The sequence below is a fragment of the Mytilus trossulus genome, chromosome 13 (assembly GCF_036588685.1).
Source record: "Mytilus trossulus isolate FHL-02 chromosome 13, PNRI_Mtr1.1.1.hap1, whole genome shotgun sequence".
In the NCBI taxonomy this organism is placed as follows: Eukaryota; Metazoa; Mollusca; class Bivalvia; order Mytilida; family Mytilidae; genus Mytilus; species Mytilus trossulus.
Window position 1 is genome coordinate 55,620,692 of NC_086385.1, and position 20,898 is coordinate 55,641,589.

At 32.1% G+C, this 20,898-nt stretch overlaps 2 protein-coding genes across 2 annotated transcripts; both read left to right on the plus strand.

Moving 5' to 3' along the window:
- Positions 1 to 3,930: 3,930 nt before the first annotated feature.
- LOC134694496 (mucin-2-like) lies at positions 3,931 to 12,001 on the plus strand. The gene is made up of 10 exons (XM_063555509.1): positions 3,931 to 3,945; positions 4,513 to 4,564; positions 4,883 to 5,220; positions 6,175 to 6,291; positions 7,224 to 7,275; positions 7,883 to 8,748; positions 8,908 to 9,730; positions 10,380 to 10,498; positions 11,296 to 11,366; positions 11,782 to 12,001. Exons 1-10 carry the CDS (start codon positions 3,931 to 3,933, stop codon positions 11,999 to 12,001), a joined length of 2,673 nt encoding a protein of 890 aa, XP_063411579.1.
- A 1,615-nt stretch (positions 12,002 to 13,616) lies between these two features.
- Positions 13,617 to 17,720, plus strand: LOC134695526 (uncharacterized). The gene is made up of 4 exons (XM_063556806.1): positions 13,617 to 13,635; positions 13,904 to 14,048; positions 15,007 to 15,164; positions 17,609 to 17,720. Coding segments are annotated over exons 1-4 (318 nt in total). The 5' UTR covers positions 13,617 to 13,622; the 3' UTR covers positions 17,611 to 17,720.
- Positions 17,721 to 20,898: the final 3,178 nt, after the last annotated feature.

Here is a 20,898-nt window from a genome sequence, read left to right on the forward strand (position 1 = left end):
GCAGATGCAACGTTTGACTGGCTCAAAGCATTCACCCATCCACTATTTTGTAGCCAATCTCCAATTGTTCTCAAAGCAGCAATTTCAATATGTAGACCACCAAACATTATCACAATATGATTTTCCCCATATCTTGCAGGCCAATTCCACTGAATGTTTTTAGCAAGGGCATACAGAGGTTGATCACATGCCATGACTGGTATTTGTCCTGGGTTCAAGAAAGACACACACTCTTTAATAATTGTCATCGAGTAGCGAATCATTGCAGTGGACTTGGCTTCTTCCTGAAACAATGGCAAAACTGAACTAATGTCTAAAGGTGGTAATTCAACTGCATGAGTCTGAGAAAGATTTGCATGAAATGCAGACCATGTCACATTCTTGTTATCTGTGTCATCATCTTCTATCTCCTGACGTACATGATTAAGCCATCTGCAAATCAGAAATATTAAATACATGCATATTTTTAATCCTTCGAAGATTTCAATATGTGTCTTGTAGGCTGCAAAATGTTGCCATCATGTATGATAATATAAATATTTAGAATGTGTTCTGCATGTCTATAGCATAGGCGTGAACGGTAAGTATAAGCAGATCGATGGGAGCAACCATTTGTATTTTTGTGGGGCTATATGACCAATTATCTTATCCTATTATGTTCAGTCTAAAAAAATTGTAAACTTTAAATAATCAAAATAGAGGGTTAGTCCTGTATAAGTTATTTAAATTGGCATCTAGTCAATAAAAAAACAAATGGTTGTTCCCTTCAAGTGGTTATTATGGTTTTGACTACATATCTTTGTAATCAATAAGAGATGATTATGATGGAAGGTTAGTGAATGAGTAAATGCTGTGAAAGAAGTTGAAGCGTAGTAGTAGCTGTAATCGAAATATAACATATATATACATACATATGTTTATAGTTATTATTATATGAATATATGTACAAGCATTGCTCTCGCCGTGTTCTGATATACAAGTAGTTACTATTAAATTATGATACTTATGATTATGATCTATGTATATGAAATACCTATACTCTAATTGCTGTGCACCAGAGAAGAAACCACATTCACTGAACAGCAGGCTATCTACAGATGGACTAGCTGTTGGCTCTTTAGGCAGTACAACTGGTGGAACTACTGAGTATCTTTCTGGTAACGGTTTTATAGTGTCTCGTTTCACATTTTCACTTATAGATGTCATTGCTCTAACTGTACCATAATTGTCCTGACTCGGGTGTTGGAAAAGAGAAATGGCAGTTCCATGCAAAGAACCCTTAGCCGAAGTGGAACTAGGATTATGATCAATGTTATCAACTGCTGCTGTCGTGAATACATCGCAACGTAGTTTAGCAGGACAGACTACATCATCGTCTTTGAACATCTCGCAAATAGAATTCCCCATAGCTGTTGATATGTTCATCACTCTGTCATACGAGATACTGAGTCCTAAATTGTATAGTTTATCTACAAGGTCTCTTTTTCTCGTTTCTGCATGAATGACCATACCCAAATATATGGGTAGCGGAGGCTTTCTGTCTGAGGTGTGATATGTTGCAGCTGTACTCTTTCGTCGACGAACTGCAGAATTAAACTGTAACAACTGAGATATGGTAAGTGTTGTCTGTGACTCAACAACATTACTAGACTGTGTCTCGATATTTGGCCCACCTAGAATCATTCTCACTAAAGATACTAATGTCTGAGGAACTGATTCGTGTTGGCAGCTCTCAGTGAATGTCCCTTTAAAGCTATATCGAGTATCAAACATATCTCTTCGAACTATTTTGGCCGCTTTGGCTATAATGAGTCCTTCATCGTCGCAACTATAAGAAGTTGCTTGTTTCAGAGCTTCACCTACGTCATCGTTGAAAATTAAGAGAACGTCTCTACCTTGCTTGTGCGCCTGCAGATCTGGTATGGCAGCTAGTATACGATTTTTCAGATGTGTCGTATTGATCTTTCCTGCAATCACAATTCCGAGTTGCTCAATGCGTTTACTATACAATTTAGCCAGATCTGCAAGTTTGAAGATTGGTAAAATGTCTGTTTCAGATCGTGAACCGTCAATATATTCAATCAATTCGGCAAGCACAATTCCATGAATTACAGATTCTTGGTTTTCTTTTTTAGTCTTTGGAGTCTGTCTTTTTGCCTTGTTGTAAAGTTTTATCAAACATTTGGCATGATACTTGGCCTCCTGTGATATCAAGTCCCCAATACTTAATTTGGCTAGAAGAACAGTGTCCTGTAGTTCAAGGGCACATTCTCGTACTCTTTTGTCGATCATGAATGTCGAGGCATCGTGCAGATCATCGGATATATCTCCACAGAAAAAACACCCTTCAGGTGATGCTCTTGTTAAATCACCACAACTCTGTCTTGTGACTTTACTGGCAAAATCATTCGATGTATCTTCAGTTTCAGGCGTTTGCTTTCGTTTTTCTTTACGAGATATTTTTAGGTCTGAATATTTGTTCCTACACGATTTGTGCCATTTGGCCTTATGATTTTGAAGTGTTCGTGCAATTCCGTCGCCTTCATTTAACTGTTCCAAGTTGATTGATGAGGGAAACCAATTCAATGCACAGCATCTGTGTATGATAGCATCAAAGGATTGATAACCAGCTCCGATGTCAATGTTAATTCTTTTGTTATCTGCTGGGCATTGTAGGTCCTCGTGTGTTCTCTCTTGACAGATCATACATTCATTCCAGTCTATATGTTCACTACTAGGTTTTACAGTGTTTCCAGCGTTTTCAATATCTACAAGTTTTATCTTTTTCGACATAGTGTGGTCATATATCTATATGTTATATTCTGTTGTCAATGTTATTTAGGCAAATCTGTAATTACAAGAAATTATGCATTAAATACCTTCATTTCGTTTATGGTCAAATAGTGCTTATTTGACCACATGGTGAATACCAAATACAAACAGCAATATAAGAATGATTTGATAAGCTAAATTTAAATATATATCAGTTCATTAGTTTAAATGCAAATGATAAAATAAAAAACAACAGCAAAAAAATAAAAAAATATTTGAAATTTTTGTTTTCAAAATGGCCACCATTCAAAATGGCCGCCATTAATTCAATACCTGATGTACTCAGATTATAGTCCTTATCATAAGTGATAAATATACCAAGTTTCATACCAAAAGGTAAAGTCAATTGTTTTTTACAAATTTTATTCTTATTTTATCATAAATTTTCAGGTAGCCATTTTAAAATGGCCGCCCAAAGCCGCCATTTTGATTTTTAGAAATGGGTCCATAGCTATAAATGTTTATTATGACCTAAACTAAAACTCTGCAAAGTTTGATGCTTTTACCACCTTCTGAGCAATTGTTTCACAAATCGATCGGACTAATATTAGTAAAAAAAAAAAGAAAAAGTTTCCTTAGAAAGTTTGTAGAGAAAATGATTTTTTTTATATACCTTTTTTTATTTTTTTAATAAAATACATCAGATGATAGAAATTACTTTCCTGAAATTTTGAGCTGTGATAAGAAAATTTAATTGAACATTAACAATCGGCAAACAATTAGAATTACCATTAGATCTTTTGTTTTTGTGCAGAATGGCTATATTTTTAGATCATCTTGTTTATTTTATTAATTTTATGATTATGTTAAACATGTTAAATGGTCTTATTCGGTGATTTTAATCGCTTCGACTTATTTTGGGGTATTATTTCATATTTTTCATGTTCATGATTTTTTGTAACGATCGCATTTACACATTGTGACAACTTTACTATTTAATTATACACTTTTCGTTTTCGGAAAAGAGCACTCTTTCGATACTCATCGTTTTAACTTACACCATGGCCAGTTGATCAAATACATATCAGTCAATTTACCGATATTGTGAGAAATATTCAAATTTTAAATTGCTTTTTGTTATTTTGGCGTGTGTTAAGGATGTACTTAGGTGAGGTTAGGTGAACATGAATAAACTAAGAAGTTAAAATTGATACTATAGGTTGGTAGAGTATCAATTAAGGATAAAAATAAGCTAAAAATATTGATAGGTCATGGACCTCCTTTTCGAGATATTTGAGATTTAAAATATGGCGGGAAAAGGCTGACTCGGACTTTTATCTCATATTTGCATTGGTATTATTAGATCTCAAAACAAAAAAATAAAATAAGAATCTTCTATAATTTTGGTAAATGACCTTTCATGAGCTTATAAGTCTTATATGAAAAAATAAATGGGTGTTATTGGGCAAAATATTTTACATTGTATTGTATGGAAAAACACCAAGGACTCCAAACATTTGACACAAATTCCAAAACCTTACCTAAGTACATCCTTAACTTTAAACTATACCATCATTTCTGTGATGTAGTATTCTAAAATTAATATCTCTTTTGTGATGTTTGAGGCCAAACTATCTGAAAATTAATTGCATCATACACTTAAAAAGCTGATATAACCGGAAGAGATCAAAAGTATAATAGTATTTGAAGATATACTAAATATTGTGTATTTATTTACAGTGGTGTATTTCTGGTGTATGTACGTCAGATTCAAATGCACCTGCAGGAGTTGGTGAGTGCAGAATAATTCTATAATTTTTCAGCTTATCTTGAAAAATTTGATTAAACGTGTTTTGATGAAAGTTAGATCTTTTCTAGAACATTTCACATAATTGGGTATCATAAAGCTGTTGAAAGTGGGACATCTACATATTTGAGATTTGGAAAAAACAGTCGAAATCTTTAATTTCAACGCAATTTTAATTTGATGTCCTTAAAATAGTTGTAAGAATTAAAAAAAAAAATACTGTAGTTGATGATATATATATTTGTTCAGTAGTTGCTCATATAATGAATTTTGTTTATAACTTCTATATTTTTGCAATTTTAGAGACATGTCTTTATGGTGATAAAAGAGGTGTAGTTTTTGGCAATGGTTGGACTTGTGAAGATATGGTCAGGGAAGCACCAAGTTATTGTTCAAGTACAGCTGCATGCTGTGCATCGTGTGCGCCTCCAACAACAACATCCACATCAACTCCTGCTGCGATAACAACAACACCTACTACGACTACAACTGATTCTAATTCGACAAGAACTAATCATATTCCAACAATTACAACTACTACTACGACTACAGCATTAAAAACAACTACAACAGTTAAGCTTACAACAGATGCTGATCAGCTGTGTGTACAAAAACGTGGAACAGGGTCACATTTGTGTAGGGTGCGTATTGATGTATATAAATGTAAATATCTATATGCACCTACAGCAAAATATTATATTTGTACCAGCAAACTTTGGCCATATTTATATTGATCTATACATCCATTTTTCATGTTTTATTCTTTTCGCGTACTCATGTCGCATTCTTAATTAATCACGGTAAAAAAATACAACATAATCCAGCACATTTAGGTCATGTTGTGTGAAAGTATTTTCGTGATATTTGGACAATCATTCAAAATACGTAGCCATTTTTTAAAATTGCGTTATTCATGATACAAAAATTAACAATCAAAACTTTTGAAGTCAACATAACTACTTTTGATCAATATGTTGCATGTATTGTGTAATCCTCATTGTGTGTACTACTACAACTGAAATTATTCCTATTTACTGTTCCGTGTATTATGATTACCTTTTTTCAGTACTTCTACAACGGAAACTATTCCTCCATATGTACAGCACTTTACTGTTCCATGTATTGTGATTATCTTTTTTAGTACTTCTTCAACGGAAATTATTCCTCCATATGTACAGAAAATTACAGTTCCATGAATTGTGATTATCTTTTTTAGTACTTCTTCAACGGAAATTATTCCTCCATATGTACAGAAAATTACAGTTCCATGAATTGTGATTATCTTTTTTAGTACTTCTTCAACGGAAATTATTCCTCCATATGTACAGAAAATTACAGTTCCATGAATTGTGATTATCTTTTTTAGTACTTCTTCAACGGAAATTATTCCTCCATATGTTCAAAACTTTACTGTTGTGTGTGTTATGATTATCTATACATCATCGATAATTCCTCCATATGTACAAAACTGTACCGTTCAATGTATTATGATAAACCTTTTTTATACTTCTACAACGGATACTTCTACAACGGAGATTATTCCTCCCTATGTACAAAACTTAACTATTACATGTATTGTGATTATCTTTTTTTAGTACTTCTACAACGGAGATTATTCCTCTTTATGCACAAAACTTTACTGTGCCATACCGAATACGAACACCTGTTATGAAAATAAGATTACCGACTACATACTCTGTGGAAATCACAAGGTTTGTTATTGAAATTTTATATTCTTTGAGCAACATTTGAATTGAGAAACTTTCAGTTGTTTATGTTATTTAAATAAAGGCAACAATAGTATACTGCTTTTCAAATCCATTCTCTAAACAATTGCAAAATATGAATATATCATTTAAATACTTCGTAATATTTGTTATAAAATGATGATTATTTGTCACGTGTTTAGTGCAAGGTTGATAACTTAGGTTAGTTTGGTAATTTGCAACATTAAAAGACATCGCACTATTATAGAGAAATAGCAGCAGCAGTTTACTGATGTTCCGAGCGTAAATTCTATTTAAAACACACAACAACATCATAAGAATAAAAAAAAACAGAGGAAATTTCCTGATCTAAAACGAGGTAAGCCTGGTTTCTTTGACATACGTATCAAGTAAATCAACCGTCAACCTCCACCAGTATCAACTTAAATGGGCAATAATGGGGAAAGATAACACAAGTACCGCATTAATTCACCTCAAAGACTTTAAGGTGGTACCTAACACTACAGGGAGATGACTCTGTAAAGTCAGCTATACGTTTTAATTACGTTATGTTGTAAAAGAAATATTAAGCTTCTCAATGATCAAAATTGGTATTTGTCAAACTGCTATATAACCAGTGTAATTTTTTTGACAAAAACGGTTGGTTCAAAGTTTTTGAAATTTTTATATTTTATTAAAGGGTCATACTTTTGACAAAATTTTATGAAAATTAAACGAGACAAATTTATTTTAGTTAAAGTGTTGGGTACCACCTAAATCATAAAAACGATATCAAAGGCTTATTCAAAATTGAGAAAGTCCATAAAACCGGACAAAAACAAACTTTCGACAATTGGTTAGTCTAATAAATAGAAAATACTAGCAACATGAAAATGTTTTACTGGACTAAGGCTAAGAGAATAATTATTTCTTTGCAGTGGTGTATTTCTGGTGTATGTACCTCAGATGCAAATGCTCCGGCCGGAGATGGTGAGTAAAAATTTCTTTCTGTTGTTGTTGTATGCTTGAATACGATTTCCTCCTCTCTGTTTTAGAAAAAAAAAAGATTTATGTTAGTCAGAGTTATAATGTATGGTAATATTTAAGTGGCTCACTTGGAACTTCTAACAACTTACTGTTAAAAATGAAGTTCAATCCAGGACTATCATTCGTGACGACAGTTTTTATGAATCAATGATCCATTTATTCTTTTTACTTACGATTGATAAATAAAAAAATGAACTGAGAAAGTTGCAATGTATATTAATTCTAAAACAACAGAAGTTTGTTTGTTTTATGTCAATTTAGTTGTTTTGCTGAATCACCTTGTGTATTTTATAAATTGTTTAATAACTTTTATGGAAAAATCGGTATCATAAACCAATTCAAAGTGTTTTTTTATATTTTAGTTTTAAAACAAAACCCACTCGAAACATATAATTTCATCACAACTATTTTATCTTGTCGTTTAAATAAATAGTAAAATGTGACACAGATTTTGCCTTTCCAATTTGATAAAAATATATATTTGTGAATTTGTCTGTCAAAAGAGTTTTATTCATCATCTCTATTAGATATCTTTTTTTCGGGATTTTAGAGAGCTGTCTTTATGGAGATCGCAAAGGTGCACTATTCAACAATGGTTGGACGTGTGTAGATATGGCGAGGGAAGCACCACAAATGTGTGCAGATCATGGGACGGCATGCTGTGCCTCATGTGGGCCTACAACAACAACATCACCAACTACACCTGCAACGACAACAACTACGCTTGTAACGACAACATTAGCAACAACTACACCTACTACAACTTCAATAGCAACTACTACTGCAACGACAAGAAATAATCCTACTACGACAACGTTAGCGACAACTTCTCCTGAAACGACAACAACTAATCCTGCAACGACAACAACTACTCCTACTACGACAACAACTACACATGCAACGTCAACAACTACTCCTGGAACGACAACAACTACTCTTGGACCAACAACAAATACTCCTACTTCGACAAAAACTACTCCTGCGACAACAACAACTACTCCAGTAACGACAACAACTCCTCCTGCAGCGACTACAACAACTGTCGCAACGACAACAATGTTTTCTGCAACGACAACAAATATTCCTACTACGACAACAACTACTCCTGCTACAAAAACAACTACTCCTGCAACGACATCAAATATTCCTACTACGACAACAAAAACTCTTGCAACGACAACAACTACTCCTGCTACAACATTTACTACTCCTTCTACTTCTGGAACAACAACAACTATTCTTACTTCGACAACCTTAGCAACAAATTCGACAGCAACTACTCCTGCAAAGACAGCAACTGCTTCCAAAACCGTTCAACCTATAACAACTGCAGAAACGACTACAATCGTTCAACAACCAACCTCTAAGGAAACGACATCAACCATTCAACCTTCAACAGCTGAAGAACCAGCTACAGTAAGTCCTACTACAATTGAAGAAACAAGCACTGCAACAACTGAAGAAACGACAAATATAATTCAACCTATCACAACTGAAAAAAATACATCTACAGTTCAGCCAAAGACAACTACAGTTCAACCTACAACAAATTAACAAACGACAACTACTGTTCAGCCTACAACAAATGAAAAAACGACAACTTCTGTTCAACATACATCAAAAGAACAAACGAGAACAACAGTTCAACCTACAACAAATGAACAAGCAACAACTACTATTCAGCCTACAACAAATGAACAAACGACAACTACTGTTCAGCCTACATCAAATGAACAAACGATAACTTCTGTTCAAGATACATCAAATGAACAAACAACAACAACAGTTCAACCTACAACAAACAAACAAGCGACAACTACTATTCAGCCTACATCAAATGAACAAGCAACAACAACAGTTCAACCTACAACAAATGAACAAGCGACAACTAATATTCAGCCTACAACAAATGAACAAGCAACAACAACAGTTCAACCTACAACAAATGAACAAGCGACAACTACTATTCAGTCTACAACAAATGGACAAACGACAACAACAGTTCAACCTACAACAAATGAACAAGCGACGACTACTGTTCAGCCTACAACATATGAACAAGCGACAACTACTATTCAACATCAACCAAATGAACAAACGACAACAACAGTTCAACCTACAATAAATGAACAAACGACAACAGTACAGCCATATACAACTGAACAAACGACAAAAGTCTCGTCAACAATCACTGAACAAACGACAACAGGTCAGCTATCAACTACTGTAAAAACGACAACAGTTCAGCATGTAACAACTGAACAAAAGACACACGTTCAGCCGACAACCAATGAACAAATAACAAATCCGGTTCAGCCTACACCCACGACAAGAAATCCCACAACGACAACGAAGCCCACAACGATAACTAAGACCACAACGCCACAATCTCAACCTTGTGAGTATATAAATCTAGAGTTGTGGGTTAAAGATATATGTTGAAGAAAATAATGAGTTTCATTGGCAATTCCATACAAGTATACTTTTAGAAGAATGTATAAATTTCCTCTACTAACTTTATTTCTGACTCATTATCGTATGAAGTGAAGATAGATAGATCTTTTAATTCATTGATTGATCGATATATTAATTAATTGATTGGCTGGATCATGTTTTACGTCAAACCTCCAAAGCAGAACTGAAAGTTCGACGCATTTCTAATTACAATTGTAAAACAAAACAAAAATGCGAGATTGCTTATTACAATTTTTAAAAATGTTAAAAACAAATAGCACTAATAATATTTTTTTGCGAGTTTTAATATTTGCCATACATATACCGTCCCAATTTTATGCACACAAAACTGTAAAATTTCTGAATTGGCATTTTACCTTTTCATAACCATCCTGTTTTACTTATTTACTGATAATAAGCGAGATGTACTATCATTCATGCTCTATTTCTTAGCTGTCACAATTGAGTTTAAATACAGATGTAGACTTTTGAAAATGGTACCAAAAATGCATTAGATTCTTAAACGACGAATTGTATTCTGGGTTATGTTTAATTCATTAACTGATAATTATCATGTATGCTCTCACTTTTAGCTGTCACAATAGAGTACAAATACACATGTAAACTGCGGCTTATGATAAGGGTTACCATTAGTCTTACCGATAAAACCACTGAGGAATATCAGAGTCTTTTTAACCAGGTTTTGACAGCGGTAAGACATTTAGAATAACATTTCCAATAAAATGATATTTTTATAAGTTTCATAAGGGATAGAAAACATATATTTTCCTTTTTCATATTAATCTGAAAATGTGAAATATTTCAAAGGTGATAACATTGGCTTTATTTATTTAAAGAATATTAAATATGAGAGAGCAACTAGCTTGGTAAAGACCTTAAACCTGTCATGAAGAACAAGAAAAAGTGGAAAAATAAATAAAAACCGATGTGATATGATTACGAATGACACTTTTTTCAATTTAAGATCAGTTGATAAAGTTGTTAACGTATTAAGTCATCAAATGAAAAGCAAAACCCATAACGCATAGCCATATGTGCCTGGTTGGATTTATTTATCTCGATTTCTACGTGTTTTTGTAGTGTTTCATGGCATTATTTTTGCTTTTAATTTCTTTTTTTACTAAAGTTTTTTCTACTTTTCCTATACTTATTTTTATTGTCCCGTTATAATTTCTTTTTATTATATTGATAACAAAAATCGTTGTAGCTTGTCTCCTTTTTTGAAATATAATAAATTTCCAATTCCATGGTACAATTTGTGTCATATAAAACATGGGATTAAGAAAATGTCGGGTTCTATGTAATAATGAGTCATACTTTTAACGTATATCTGTCGTATCTGTTTTAATGTAAAATGTCGATTCTTCATTCGTTTGATTTATTTTATTAGTGTCCAAAGACCGGTCCAAAAGTATTGACTTCAAAGTATTCTTATATGTAACAAGCATTAAACTTTATCATTGATATTTACAATGTATATGTTTATAGCTAACGAACTATTACAGTCGATCTAGATCATGTAAACGGTCCTTTAAGAGAATAGTTCTTATATCGATAAGGTAAGAATATATCACATACTATTTATTAAATATTTTACAAAAATAAACCATTGCACCTGCTGAAACCCATCGCCCCAATGCTTATACAACATCGATTGTGTTTTCAAAATATTGATAGACCAAATACTTTGATAATTTCGTTAGAAAACAACTAATATTGAATGTAGTTCATCGTTTCTGAAGAAAAACAAATGAAACATTTTCTTTTATTAAACATTTTGAAAATTAAATTCGATAAATAAAATTTGCCCGCTGCTTGGTAGTGATCATCGTCGTGATTGGTTTTACATTATTACCATTATTAATTTCCATTTTAATGAGTCATTCTAAATTATTTATTTGTCAATCATTGTTAAAGAACTTTGACGTTGATAAGTCACATTATAAATTATGTTTTTGTTCATTACTTTGTTAGAGCTGGGAGTTTGATACCAGAATACGAGGTCTATCTAGATGAACCTTCACCTGGTGATGTCATTTCGGCTGGTTACGACTTAACAACAGGGAATGGAAACTTAACAATAGGAAATGAAACAGTGGAGGCAGAGACATCGTCTGTTACTGCTAATAACCAAACAGGTAATAGAACCATTCTAATCAGACTAATATCCGATGTTAGAATTTGTACTGTATAGTAAATACATCTAATTTAAAAATTATTTAAAATTTATCTTTTTACTCAATGCTAAATGCAAAACAAAACGGTAGGACTTTCTACTTATTAATTTGAATACATAAACCACCATTTCTATTGTTTGTTGACATGGTTATAATTGATATTGTCAAAGAACTGATGTAAACCGCAAATTCCTTATTGAACCCCTTTCATATGTTTTGTTTATGTTTTGCGCCCTGTCATATATAAAGTTAAATAAAAAATAAATTAAAACCAATTCCAAACGATATTTCTTGGCATAATAGTGACAAATATCCCAAAACTCCCGGAAAATAAAATTACCTACCCGCATACGGGTCCGCATACTACATAACATTAATGGAGTAAAGAAAAAAAAAAAATCCGAAAAGAAAACGATCACTGTACGCGTAATTGTAATATACCTATCATATTGACAATTGAAAATTGTTTATTTTTAATTGACCAATAGATGTACATTGTAGAAGAAATGTTGATTTTCATATCGTTTTAACTATCAATCTGAATTTCTATTAAGTTTACAACTATCACTTTATACGTGAATGTTCATTTCGTTAGCAAGTATTATTTTATGTAACGTCGGCCGATAACTTGTGTGATGCATTCAACCAAATAAGTAGATGTCCTGATAACTATGTTTGTAGAATCAATGCTAGTACAAATGCCCCATACTGTGCGTAAGTATATTTTACTGATATCTATCATTGATATTAAACTTTTTTCAGTAATTCTTTTTGTTTTTCTGTATTAACTATTTTAGATACGCTTGAGCTGAAATACTTAGGAAGAAATACATATATAAAGATATAGATATAAAAAAATGTGGTATGAATATCAATGAGACAACTTTCCGTCCATGTCACAACTTATAAAAGTAAACCATTATAGGTCAAAGTACGGTATTAAATACGGAACCTTGCTCACACCGCACAGCAAACTGAAAGGGACTTAAACAATGGCGTTAAACCCATCCAACGTGAAATCCAACGGTCTAATCTATAAAAAAAACGAGAAACGAGAAACACTGATGAACCACATCAACAAACGACCACTACTGAATACATATCAAAGAAATGTCTTAATACAGAAAAAAATCAAAGGTGTGTATCCTTTTGAAAATGACAAAAAAAAAAGAAACATATCAAAAATAATAAACTTCGAGGAAAAATCAGAGCGAAAAGTCCGTAATCGCAAGGAAAAATCAAAAGCTCAAACACGTCATACGAATGGACAACAACCGCCATATTCTTGACTTGAATTTAATCGAATACATTATTAAAATATTAAGAAAACACAAAGATGTGTAAATGAAATCATAGCAGTGCTTAAATGTTTGCTATCAGAATGATTTTGAACCTGAAAATCAAGCCCTCAGAAGCGGTAGTATTGCAAGTCAGGATTAGTATTTTCATAATATGATTACATCGGTCTGTTGGTGTACTTGCAATCATCTTTAACAGACAGAATTGTGATAGATCATTTCAGAACATAAATAAAGAAATAGTTTGGAGCATACAGGATAGAAACGAAGTAGAATAATTACATAATTTATTTGTCAGTCTCTATTACAAGACTTTATGTTTTGTTTTTGTAGACTACAAATGACAGAAGTAGGTAAGTTTTTTTTAGGATGTACTTAAGTGATCTCTGGTAAAATTTAATAAATCAAGAAATTAAAATTTATACGTTAAGCTGGAAGAGTATATGTTAAGGATCAACATGACAACGCCTTGACAAAAAAATAAAAATAAACCACAAACAGACAAACAACAATAAACAAAATACGACACAAAAACTAAAGACTTAGCGACACGAACCCTACCAAAAACTTGTGTTGCTCATATATTCAATTAATCATAACATTCAATTATTTATTTTGAAGACAATTACAGTTTGATACTAGAATTAGCAGTTGGTATACCAATGGCTTTCTTACTTTTCGTGTTAACTATACTTCTGTGTATTGTCTATAAAAGTCACAGACAACGACAAACAAAATCAAAATTTATAGAAGAGGATCTAGACAGGTAGGTAATTTAAATTAAAAAAAAAGTTTTTGCTAAATTTTCTGAATGTTCAAGTACTGCCTTTTATATTATTACTCATAGTGTTATGGTTTCTATCTCTTCCGATGTCATGAAAAACAATGTGTTTAAAACATAACAGTAATGATTTGCATCAGTTATATGATTTAAAGTCACGGGTTCTAATTGTTGATAAAACACGCCCAAATAGCGTTTTATACAAGTTAGGTGTTTAACTAGCTATCAAACAAGGTTCAATTCATCATTTTCTACATGAGAAAATACCTGTTCAATAATAAGGATTATGACAGTTGTTAAATTTTTAGTTTTTGATTTCTGCATTTGCTAATGAAATTTCCGTTTTGAGTGTTCTTCGGAGTTCAGTGTTTTTGTGATTTTAATTTTCACTTAATATATCATACCATTCACGCCACCCTTGGTTCATCTGTTCATGGTATCTTATAAACGAACTTAAAATTCTCCATTTTTAGCCAGTTTATAGCCGACTATACAGAGTTTGCTCATTATTTAGTGATGTACAATTGCTTTAAATGCTTGCACACGTTTATTTCGATTCTTGTTGGATAGTTATTAATTATCAGAATCTAATTTTTCATTGTTATATTAATAATTGGATTGCTTTAATGTTTTTCATGAACATAGATTAAATTCAGAAGTTATCATTATTGCAGAAAAAAATGAATTTTGGAGACAATAAGGGCAATACAATGATTCTGTGAGGGAATTGATAGTTATTTAGAAAGCAAAATTTATGCAGACGGAAAGTCCTGTAACAAGTAAGGACTTTGACGGTTGTTTCCATTCACTCGATGTATTTGAGCTTGATTTTGCCATATGCTTCTCTTTTTTAAATTTTACGTCGGAGTTCGATGTTATTGTTATTTTTTTCTTCTTCATTTTTTCAGTATACATGATTATATACAAATGCTTTATTCTGTAGGCCTGTTCCTATAGAAGGAAGCTTGTTTGCTGGTAATATGGCCAAACGGTACAACGGAAGCAAATCTTTTCTACCTTTTGGAGGATACTGGGATAACGGATCTTTTGACTACCACGAAGATATCGACAGAACATCATATCTTGGCAAAATGTCAAATTGTAAGTTAGTTACGTTTTATAATATTTCTATATTAGAAAATGCCTGTACCAAGTCAGGAATATGACAGTTGTTATGCATTCGTTTGATGTGTTTGGACTTTTGATTTTGGACTCTCCTTTTTGAATTTTCCTCGGAGTTCTGTATTTTTGTGTTTTAACTTTTTATATTGACAAAAAGTCAAATTGTATTTTATCATTTAACCATTGGAATAGGGACTTTCCGTTTTAAATTTTCCTCGAAGGTCAATTATTTTTTATGATTTTGCTTTTTTCGCATATCTCTAGTGATGCTATATAAGTTCGATCACATGATGCGCGAAACTAATGACTTTAAATTTCAAAAGTGAAATTATCGTCTGAATTATCGGGTCGAACATGGAATAAAGGAATTGTCATGCCAATGATTGTTATGTTTTCTTATAATTTTCAGTACCAATTGATTGTTTTGAGATAACGTTTTGACTATTCTAATTATTGTCTGTTTTGGTCACGATTGTTGTAAAAATATAACGGAAATTGATGCGACTGCCATATGAGTGAGAGGTCTAGCGCTATAAGACCAGGATCAATCCTCTATTTCTTACATTTAATAAGGTACCTTCCGATTAAATTTTCCTCGGAGTTCAGTATTTTTTTTATTTTACTTTTTGCAAGTTAGGAAAATAGCAGTTGCTTTCTTATATTTCGTTTCAGTGTGTGTTGCATTGTTGCTATGTTTTTTTATGCACTTTAATGGTTCTGCTGTTTGATTGGTTTCCTCTAATAGTTGAAATGTTTACCTCAGTTTTAGAAATCAGGATTTGTTTTTTCTCTCAATCAATAAAATTGAGAATGGAAATGGGGAATGTGCCAAAGAGATAAGAACTCGACCATAGAGAAGACAACAGCAGAAGGTCACCAACAGGTTTTCAATGCAACGAGAAATAACCGCACCCTGAGGCGTCCCTCAGCTGGCCCCTAAACAAATATATACTAGTGTATGACATTCTTACAGCGACATACTACTGATGCTTTTATTTGTCATATAGTTTTACTTCATTTCGATTACAAACAGTTGCATGTCCTAAATCATGTAAATCAGATACTTATATGATAACAACATTCGAGTGGCATTAAAAGCTTGAATTTGTGTATACCTATAATATTTTTAAACATATGATGGTAAATGTATAATTTCAGAACAAAAATAATAATTTGTAACATTCAAAATAACTTTTTTATTATGATTTTAGTTTCTGGTCAAAGTAAAAGGTCTACAAATGCTTACTTTACAAAGGGACAGAGAAATTCCTACACTTCAAACTGACAGGTAAAGTTAACAAGTCGAACACAATTAAGGGAGAGAAATTTGGTTTGCCATATGGAAAGTGTATGTTAAGGAATAAATTACCTTAGCTGTATTTGACAAAACTTTAAGGAATTTTTGTCCACAATGCTCTTTAATTTCGTACTTCTATAAGAATGAAAAAATAGTCAATGAACGAAAATACCGAAATCCGATTAAATTCAATACGGAAAGTCCGTCAACAAATGACAATTTCAAAAGCTTAAACACATGAATCGAATGGATAATAACCGTTAGTACAGGCATTTTGTTATCTACAAAACGGTGAATTAAATCTTGTTTGATAGTTAACTTAACTTAACCTATAACTTGCACGACAGTCGCACAACGAGGTGAAAATAGAACAAAAAGACATAATAGGTAATAGGTAAAAACGGTCAAAATTAGGAGTACACCAGTCCCCATTGTGTTATAACCTTAATCAGTTTCAAAGCAAACAAATATGTTACAAAGAAACAAAAATGGCATACAGACAAAGCACATTAGCAAAATGAAAGACAAGAAATGAGCTTATATTATGTGTCGGACCAATAAAAATGTTTTCAAAAAATAAATTTAATTCAAAGCAAGTGTTTGATTCCCTTCATATAATTTTTTCTATACATATTTTCCTGCTTAAAATCTCTTAAAGAACATTTTAATGATATATTTACTCTACATATTACTGGTATTTTGCATTATACCGCACGACATTTACGTCAAAAGTACAGTAACTCCATTAAAGGGAGTTTGCTTCTCAATCTGAGAATAATTAGCTTTTTTTAAACACTAGTTTCTTATGATAGGGGATTAATATAGGAATCAAAAGAGCAAAAAAAAATATATAGGTCAATATGCTTGTTTTCGAGATATTGTCCATTTTGTACGGGAAAACATTCTCTCTTGACTTTTTATAGCTTTATCATTGACAAGTTCAAGATCCAAAAAAACTATTAAAAAGTAATTACAATTTTAAAAGACTTTTACAGATGGCTTATCATCAGATATATATGTTCAATAATCACTTTAGATTTACGAGTTTGATTGTCCCTTTGGTATCTTTCGTCCCTCTTTTGTTACATAATTTTCCCCAATAAACCAATAATTTCTCTTTTTACAGAATAACAATGGTCGATTATCGCACGGATGAAGATTTGCTGAATTTTGACATTTATTGACAGCAATTAAATTATGGGGAATTTTTTGAAAGCTATTAAAATTATATTATATTATGTTGTATTAACAATTATAAAAAATGAATCTATGACAAGATTTTATTATTTCGAATTCAATTCATTCATACATTGAGACAGTGGTGGAACTTTAGGGTTTTAGGAATTGTGACCTCTCCCCTATTATAAACGTTTATTTGTTTTGATTTGATTGATGACATATGGCTGGAGCCCCCTCTTTATCATGGCCTTGGTTGGGAATGTCTGTATGAGTTCTCTATTCTACCTGATTTATACACGTTTCTATATTCCACGTTGATATTGTACTAATTCATGTGCATTGTTTTCTAAATTGTTACAGCGAATTTGCAATAAAGATACATGTAATGTTACGTTGGACATTTTTTTTAATTTTTTTTTCTTGTTCCGCTTATTGATAGAGTTTGATTTTGTCTGTTTTCTGGACTTTACCTGTTAACATTTGCATTTGAGCTCGGTATTTTTGTTTTACTTTTTTATGCTTAAGTGATATTTTTTTGTTATTGAACGTAGTTTCTTCTGCAATTTCTTATTTTTCTAGTTGCTGTAACAATAGATATAAGAGTGAAACATGCTTTTAAATGTGTCTCCTATTTGCATACATGTACAGTTTTTAAAGCGACGCGAACGATACCAGAGATAAAATCACACAAAGTGGTAAACAATTAACTGACAACGCCATGACAATTTTAGAGAAGATTTAGAAAGTATGCAAACTAGATGAACAAATTGTGAAAAAAATGTCTATAAAGGGCAATGACTCATTAAGGGGTCAATTGACAACTTTGTTGATCAATACCTATTTGTATATCTTACCTAGCTGAACATTATTGCTGTTAACAGTCTTTCTGTATCTTCAATAAAATTCAAGATAACAAGCAAATGCTGCAAAATTTTCTTTAAATTATCAATTTAGCGACGGCAACTCAACAATTGGTTGTTCGTTTAATCAGAAAATGTCAGGACTAATAGCTCTTGACCAACATTTTCAACCTCGATCAGATTTGATGTAAATGCTTTATTTTTTTGTGATATAACCCGAACTTGACCCCTTTGTTCTATTTTTAGCCATTGCACCCATGTTTGTTGGTGGATCAAATCTTCGGATACATTTTATTAACAAGATACCTTAAGAAACATCCAGATAATGTTTAGAAGTATTCGGCTGAGTAGTTTCAGTGGAGTAGATTTTTAATGTTAGCAAACATGAAAAAAAGAATTTGTGAAAAGTTGTCTTCAAAGGGCAGCAACTAGTTATGGAGTCAATTTTGGTCAAATTTCCTTTTTTCTAGATTATACTTTTGTGAAAGTATGGCTGTTTACAATTTATCTGTATCTATGATAATATTTAAGAAGATTACCCAAAACTGCAAAATATCCCAACAATTGCAAGTTAAGTGACAGCAACCCAACAATCGGTTGTTCGAAAAAATGAACAATTTTACCTTCGTCAAATTTTCTCTTTTCTTATAATTATTTTCAGATATAATCAAAAAAAAAAATGCATTTAAACTCTTTATTTTATTTTTAGTCATGTTTCTTGATGAATATATACTTCGGCTTCAATTTATAAACTAGACACTCTAAGGTATATTACCAACCGTGTGAGGGATGTTAATTCAGTCAAGGTAATTTGACACTTCCATCATAAATATTCAGTTAAAGTGTATAAGGTATTTGGACCAGTAGTTTCAGAGGAAAAGATCCTTGAACTAGTTTACGACGACGGACGACGATGGACGCATGGTGAGCTAAAAGAAAAAAACAGACAAACAGGCAATTACACAAGACCTAGAAAACATACAAAATAGCAACAAGAACCCCAAAGATCAAACCTAGTCAAGATAAAAACAATCAGAATAAAATAAATGATAAATGTTATCAATGTTGTTTTTGAATTCAGTAAACTTGTGAAGTATTCCATGAATAATGATAGACTAATGTTTTATTGATAATCACAGCACCCAATTCCTTATCTGTTTTTTTATCATAAGGTCATTAAAACTCAATGTCTTATTTTCTTTTATTTAGCTCCTCACTTTTTTGAGGATGGTCGTTTCATATTGAATGTTACGGTTCAATTAGAAATGAAGAATTTTTTTAGAATGCCGCGATACTGTTGTTAGCTAGTACTATAAAACAGCCCAAATATCAAAATACCATATTTATTAAAAAAAATACTGTTCAATAAATAAAGGAAACACATGTGGAGCAGGATCTGATTACCCTTTTTGGGAGCACCTGAGATCACCCCGAGTTTTTGTTGGGGTTCGTGTTGCTAAGTCTTCAGTTGTCTATGTTGGGTCTTCTGTACTATTATGTGACTGTCAGTTTATTTTCTATCTATGAGTTTGACTCTCCCTCTGGTATCTATCGTCCCTCTTTAGTATACCGCTGTTCCAAAGTCATACAAAGATTGAGAGAATACAAATCCTGATTACAAACTAAAGCCGAGTGAAAAACATCAAATATTAGAGGAAAACAACGAAACAACAGAAATACTGAAGTGCAAAAAAAAAAAAAAAAAAAGGCAATGCAACACACACAGAAACGAACTATACGATAAAAATTGCCATTTTCCGGACTTGGTACAGAACTTTAAGTAAACATTGTGAAGTGAACCTGGTTCTGTGGCTAGCCAAACCTCACCCTTTTATGGCAAAGTTAATTTTAACACTAAAAGGAACATATTACTTGACAGGAATACTGTACAAATAAATACAGCAAGAACTGAAAAATACACAACTCAACAATACAATAGTACATGCTATTTGAAATAAAAAGTGATGGTGTCAATAAAATGTACGGAGGGTCATTTTTAATCTTTCCACCGCATTATTATTTTGAAGCAGTTGCTGCTTTAGGAGCACCCTGTTGTATCTGAAATCCGTATGGTGTGAACATGCACGAGCAAAATATATCTACTGAGATATTTAAACACTTTACGATGAGTCAGAGTTTCAAACGTGATAGAAAAATATTATCAGCAATTATCTAAAAAAGTGGTATTATCGCCAATGGAATAAATCTCCATCAGAGACAAAATTACGTTAGATGTAAGTAACTTTTGGTCACCGCTCTGTTTTCAACAATGAGAAATAGCATTACCACAAAGTACTCTATTACAGACACCAAAATGACAAAAATAAAACTAAATTGAGAAAAAAAAACCGATCAGCCTGATTTATGTTCATAATTT